The sequence below is a fragment of the Nicotiana attenuata genome, unplaced genomic scaffold (assembly GCF_001879085.1).
Source record: "Nicotiana attenuata strain UT unplaced genomic scaffold, NIATTr2, whole genome shotgun sequence".
Classification (NCBI taxonomy): Eukaryota; Viridiplantae; Streptophyta; class Magnoliopsida; order Solanales; family Solanaceae; genus Nicotiana; species Nicotiana attenuata.
In genome coordinates this window covers 19187-25479 of record NW_017672498.1, presented here as the reverse complement: position 1 = coordinate 25479, position 6293 = coordinate 19187, and the positions used below count along the sequence as shown (strand labels likewise).

The 6293-nt window shown below is 37.3% G+C and overlaps 1 protein-coding gene across 1 annotated transcript; it reads left to right on the top strand.

Moving 5' to 3' along the window:
- The first annotated feature begins 1503 nt into the window (after window positions 1-1503).
- LOC109213439 (probable calcium-binding protein CML49) lies at window positions 1504-5377 on the top strand. Its single transcript, XM_019377237.1, has 5 exons — window positions 1504-2240; window positions 4414-4460; window positions 4562-4737; window positions 4861-4879; window positions 5001-5377. The coding sequence occupies exons 1-5, from the start codon at window positions 1595-1597 to the stop codon at window positions 5103-5105; spliced, it is 993 nt and encodes a 330-aa protein (XP_019232782.1). The 5' UTR covers window positions 1504-1594; the 3' UTR covers window positions 5106-5377.
- Window positions 5378-6293: the final 916 nt, after the last annotated feature.

The following is a 6293-nucleotide window of genomic DNA, read 5'->3' as shown; positions in this document are numbered from 1 at the left end:
TATAACCACTATCTCACAAGAAATAATGTACTTTAATATTAAAATGCACTAACACCAACAAAATTCTAGGATGCCTTAAAACCCAGGCAAAGTTGATGAAGCAGTGGCGTAAGTGGTGTTGTTATCTTATTTCAGACAGCAAATTCCGTTTTTTGTCAAGTTAGATGACTCCTTCTATTTGGCTTTTTTTTTTTAATTCTAATTCACTTTGATAGAGTACCGGAGGAAGAAGGGTTTTTTGATTATTTAATATATATATATATATATATATATATATATATATATATATATATATATATATATGGATTAAAATGAATTTTATATGTATGTATATATATATTCTTAACGGGTTAACGGATTATTCGTTAAGAAAATTAAATAATCCGCCCACAAACCGATAAACCGTTAATAAAAAAATTTCAATCCATTCTCCGTCCATTAAACCGTTAACCAGATACCAATAAGCCATTAAGCTTCGATTTCGATTCGGTTTTTGATTTCGATTCGATTTTGAACGCCCCTAATTTCAAATTGACTTGTTTGCTTTTGTATGTGTCCACTTGGATGCGCGTAATTAGAACCTGACGTTAAAGGGTCGGAGCTACTTCTTTAAACTACACCAATACCCCTTTGTATGCATAAAATTACGTTAACACCATTCTAACGCATAGGTGGCAGCCGACGATAAAGCGTCATAACTTACTCGAAAAATCCCAAAATTTAATGCAATGCAAATTGCCCTAACTTATGGCCTACTATTTTAACCGTTATATAAATAGGTAAATATCTTTTTTATTATAGACAATAATAGTATGACCGGATCATTATATATTATATGTATGGGTCAGAATCCGAACCCCAATAATTAACGAAGCTAATCCCGTCTTAAGTTAATTCATGATTAATTAGTGGCACGACCACTCAGAATTAGCGATATTCAACCCGCATCTGATTCGATCAGCAAGGCCATGGCCCATCCGCCACCATGAAGGCGAAATTCCAACATGGTCACGGCCACTTATTGCCAGCTCACGAAGCTCACGGCTATAAATACCAAGAAAGGATACCCTAGAAAGGGGGGCTTCTTCTTCTTCACTATTGACGAGAGAAAAAAGAGATAACGAGACCCATATTATGGGCAAGAGCTTTTGTTTACTGATTTAATTTACTTTTCTTATTCTGCCAAAACAAAGCATTTTGTTTCCAGTAGGTTCATTATGCACCATAGTTCATGCAACATACAAAATTACTTTTTCATATTTGGTTAAATAATAAATGACAGGTATTTCATTTCGAACCATACAAATACTTTCACAGTTTCACTTAATAAAAATATGAAAAACAAATGAAATACAGCAGAAAAAGAAAAGAAAAGAAAAGAAAATGAATAGTATATTTTCTGGGGAGTCTTCGGTTTTGCAAAATCCGCGGTAGCTTAACGAAGTACAGAAGTGGCAACCGCGTAATAATACCCAATTCCAGGACCTTTCTCCTACTACTATTTATTCGATCGTCTCTCCTTGCAAAATCACAGAAATATTTTTCTTTTTCATTGTTCACATTTTCAATTACTCTCTCTAAAATCATTACAACCATGTCCGGTTACCCGCATAACGTTCCCGGCTACGGTTACGGTCAGCCACCACCACCTCAGCCGTACTCCACCCCATACGGCGCTGCTCCACCACCTTCATCGTCCCCTTACGGTGCCCCACCACCGCCCTCATCATCACCCTACGGTGCTCCACCACCACAAAGTTACTCCTCCGCTCCATACGGTGCCCCAGTCCCACCACAAAGTCACTCCCCTTACGCCCCCGTCCCCTCTCCATACTCCACAGGTGCACCATCTTACGGTAGTGATCCGCATAAACCCCCAAAAGAGAACAAACCACAGTCTTACGGTGGTTACCCGGCTCCACCACCTTCAGCTCCTTACGGTGATCCGAACAAACCCCCGAAAGATAATAACCCACACGCGGCTGCTCCTTACGGTGGGTACCACGCGCCAGCTCCTTATGGGGCTACGAGCCCATTTGCGTCACTAGTGCCCTCCGCCTTTCCACCTGGCACCGATCCGAATGTGATAGCGTGTTTCCAGCTGGCGGACCAGGATGGGAGTGGGTTAATTGATGATAAGGAGCTGCAGAAGGCGCTTTCTTCTTATAACCAGAGCTTCAGCTTGAGGACTGTCCATCTACTTATGTATCTCTTCACCAATACCAACACCAGAAAAATCGGTAATTTCACACTCACTATCGCATTTTAATTGTATGTGTCCGCTACAACAACAATTTATGGGGGTGTGTTTGACCGAACACGGAATTTAAAAAAAGAGTTTAAAGTTATGTGCACTAACGAAATTATTTACGCAATCATATCATTAAAAGGTAATTGCAGGTAACTTATTTAGTAAGCATTCACTGGTAACCTACAATATGTGGTAAGTATACCTAATATAACAGGTTAAGCAACACAATGATCTAAAAATTCTTTTCAATGTCAGTTCATTTTGCACTGCTTGTGTAAAAATTATTTACACAAGGCATAGCTCATGAGCATTCATTGGTAAGACAAGCCATAGCTCATTAAGGGCTAAAGTTAAAGTTTAAAGTTAAATTGTTTCTAAATATAGAATTGTGTCATTTTTCCTGACAGACTAAAAAGAAAGAATGGTACATAAAATGGGATTGAGGGAGTACGTCTAAATTTCAAACTAATTGGCTCAGCATCGTCTGAACCCTCAATATCCATTTTGTTCCATCTGTCCTTTATTTGTTGAAGGAATTGCAGTGTATTTTGTGGTTTAAACAATTAATATTTCAGTTTTTCCCATGGATCATAGAAAACAAAGGAATTGGTTATAATTCCACGCTGGAAATGATATGTTTTGTACAAAAGATTATATGCAGTATATGCAATAAAAAAAGTACTTATAGTTAATGTAGTCCTATTTAGATTGATCTGTGATTGGAGTGGTTGAAGAAGGTAATTTGGACTAACCAGTTGTAATAGATAAGTAATTCTGATTAGTGTTGTATAGTTTCTAACATTAAGCCACTGCATTGGTAGGCCATCCTAAACGCGTTTATTGCCCAGGAAGATATGACCTAGAACAGGCCTAAAAGATTTGGTTTGGCCAACCCACAATCCCCGTCAGCTGGCAGTTCCTGTATGAATTGCTCATTGTTTCCTCGTCCAGGATTATGTGGGAGGGATTGAGTTTGTTGTTCATTGAGTTGGTGCCAAGAGTTGCCATGAAGAACTAGTTACACAGACTGCCTGACCATTTTACTTCTTGTGAGTTAGACAGGTAGAGAACCAAAATTTCTTTTCATCTTGTTGACATATATTTTAGCCTGCTGAAACGGACCCTCTACCTCCTACCATGAGATAGGTTTCCGAGTCATCAAGGGGGGGGGGGGGGGGGGTCGAGTAAGAAAAGTAACTGTTGTTCCCTTGAAGGGGTGGAATTGCAGGGTGGGGTTTACATATAAAAAAGGGACATATTTTTTCCAGCAGGAGGATCTTTTACAAAGCAGAATAGAATTTCTATAACTCAAGCGTGTTCACAAATTCATAATTGAACATTATCTTGCTAAATTTGATACTATCGTGCTTTTCGAACATTATTTTAATAAATTGAATACTATCTTCTTCTAAGCTGTGTATTACATAGTTTCCTTGTGACGCGAAGAAAATGTAGAGCATGTTGTAACCTGAAAACTTCATATAACCTGACCTCTTCCAATTGTATATAGATATTGTGTGTGTGAGCGCGCACTTGTGAATTTAAAGCAAGTCTGAATTTTTTGTTCTGGCAATTATATTTGGGCCCCGATTCAGTGAATATATCTGTAGCAGAGTTGCATGAAATGCATCAAATTAGTGATCGCGATTAGTTCTCTGTAAAAAACAAAAATGAACATGTGGCAATATGGTGAATAGCGACCGAACTTTCCTTTTCCCTTCTCTTTTTTTTGCCTCTCCTTTCTAAAGCAACGTCTTGAGTGTCAGCATAGCAGAACAAAACTTCCTATCGAAAATGCAACTTTGTACATTGTTTATGGATTGAAAGTTGTCATGGAAGAACCATTACAACTTTAGAAATTTTGGTTTCAGTATGCTAGTAAATAAATTTGTGTGCAAACATGTGCTCTAGACTTATCTTTTCCTATACATTTTTGTAAGAGGAAAGACGAAAGCAGAAAGATGTTTAATTTATCTTCCTACTGGCCTTTTCTCTGTGTTACCAATTTCCAAATGTTACTGGCTCTGAAGTGAATCGAGAGTATCCTTTGACGATGCCGATGGAATTTGAGCTGGGATATAATCTTATTGGAAAATTTTTGTTGAGTATATTGATCTTTTCCTTCTCTTCTAACTTGTTGATCTTTTCTTCTCTGGAAGCAGGTCCCAAAGAATTCACTTCGGTCTTTTACAGTCTTCAAGAGTGGAGAGTAATTCTTCTATCTTCACCTTCGGATTTCTTTGTCTTCTATGTTTTGGCTCAAAAAAATCTCCCTCTTTATGCAATCTGATTGGGAGTTCCTGTGCGCAGGGAATTTTTGAGAGATTCGACAGGGATAGGAGTGGAAGAATTGATTCATCTGAACTGAGAGACGCATTACTTAGCCTGGGATATGCTGTATCACCTCCTATCCTGGATTTGCTGGTCTCCAAGTTTGACAAAACTGGTGGAAAGAATAAGGCCATTGAATATGATAACTTCATCGAGTATGTATCTCTGCATTAATGCAAATCTTTCTTGTTACTGTTCTATTATGTCTATCTCAACAATTTTGTTCTACATTTTGCTAATTTAAGCATTTGCACTTTTGTTTCCTTTGCTTGATTCAGGTGCTGCCTCACTGTGAAGGTAAAGTTACGCTGTCTTCTGTCTATTCTGGCATTTGTATACATTTTCCGAGCTGTATCCAACTATTTTATATAGTCGCTTAGGTGTTTGTGTTCTCAGATGGGATTTTGTTTTTTTGCAGGGACTAACTGACAAATTCAAGGAGAAGGATACTTCATATTCTGGTTCGGCTACATTCTCTTACGAGTCCTTTATGCTAACCGTTTTGCCTTTCCTGATCGCTTAGAAGCATGTGTATCTTACAATTACCTGTGGGTTTTATGTGTATCTTTTCGTTTTGATCATTTGTTTTCAGATAGTATGCTTCTTTTGGCTTTTTTGTAATAGATCGAGTTGGGTGAAGTTAAGTCACTTTTTTGTAGAAGCCAGTGTGTTGCAGTTGTTAATGGGTATTAAAATAAATCCTTGTCATTCTGTGTTCGGATACGATTTCGATGTGTTTATGAAAGCGATGAATTCAAAGTTGTCAAGTGAATGATTAGTTTCTGGGTTTGTTTTTCTTGGCAGTTCAAGTATATTAAGGTAAAACAGCTATAGCACAGCATGGTATTTGTAAACCAAGATACAGCTTTGACTGCTCTTAGGTGTGTTCATTGATTTGGTACGGTTTTGAAAAACTTCAATTCACTACTTTGGTGTTCGTTTTCTTAGATTACTGTATAAAAGTTAATTAAATTCGGCGTACTTTGATTTTTCTCTTCTAGGTTCGGTTTGTTTGATTTGAGTTTATACGATAACAAAAAGGTCACCTATAACACTGTAAATATGTTGTATTATCACTTAAATGATGAAGTGAATGTAAACACTTCATCATAAGTTTGTTCCATTTCAGCACTTAAATCCAGCCGTGTCATTTAGACACAAAAAACTAACTTAAATCCAGCCGTGTCATTTAGACACAAAAAACTAACATGCCAAGGCAAGTGTTTCTCTCATTTTTCAAGCGCGTGAAATAGTCCGAAAAATAAACTCCTCACCCTTTTTCTCATTATTATTTTTTTTCCCTCTCTTACCTCATCCTTCGTCCGAAAATATGGAATAACCGAACTTTTCCGACAATTGGTTTCTTCAAAAATTTAAACACACTCTCTCTCTCTCGCGCACACACAAATCACACTCAATAAAATGCAAACAAACAAGCCCACATCTGTAAAGGAAAGGATTGGAAAAATGTCAAACCTAGGTATTCCATCATCACCACCAATAGCCTGTCTTTCATCGCTCTTTCCGAGAATGATGAAACTCAAACCCAATATGTTTTCTTCTTTCAAGTTGGTCGAATATATGGCTGAAAAATAGCAGACAAGTGGCTCAAAAATTGATAGAAAATGGATGAAATATTTTTTTGGGGATTGACACGAAAATGTTTGAAGAAAATGAGTTCAGATAAAAAAGAAGAAAGAATGTGATGTTG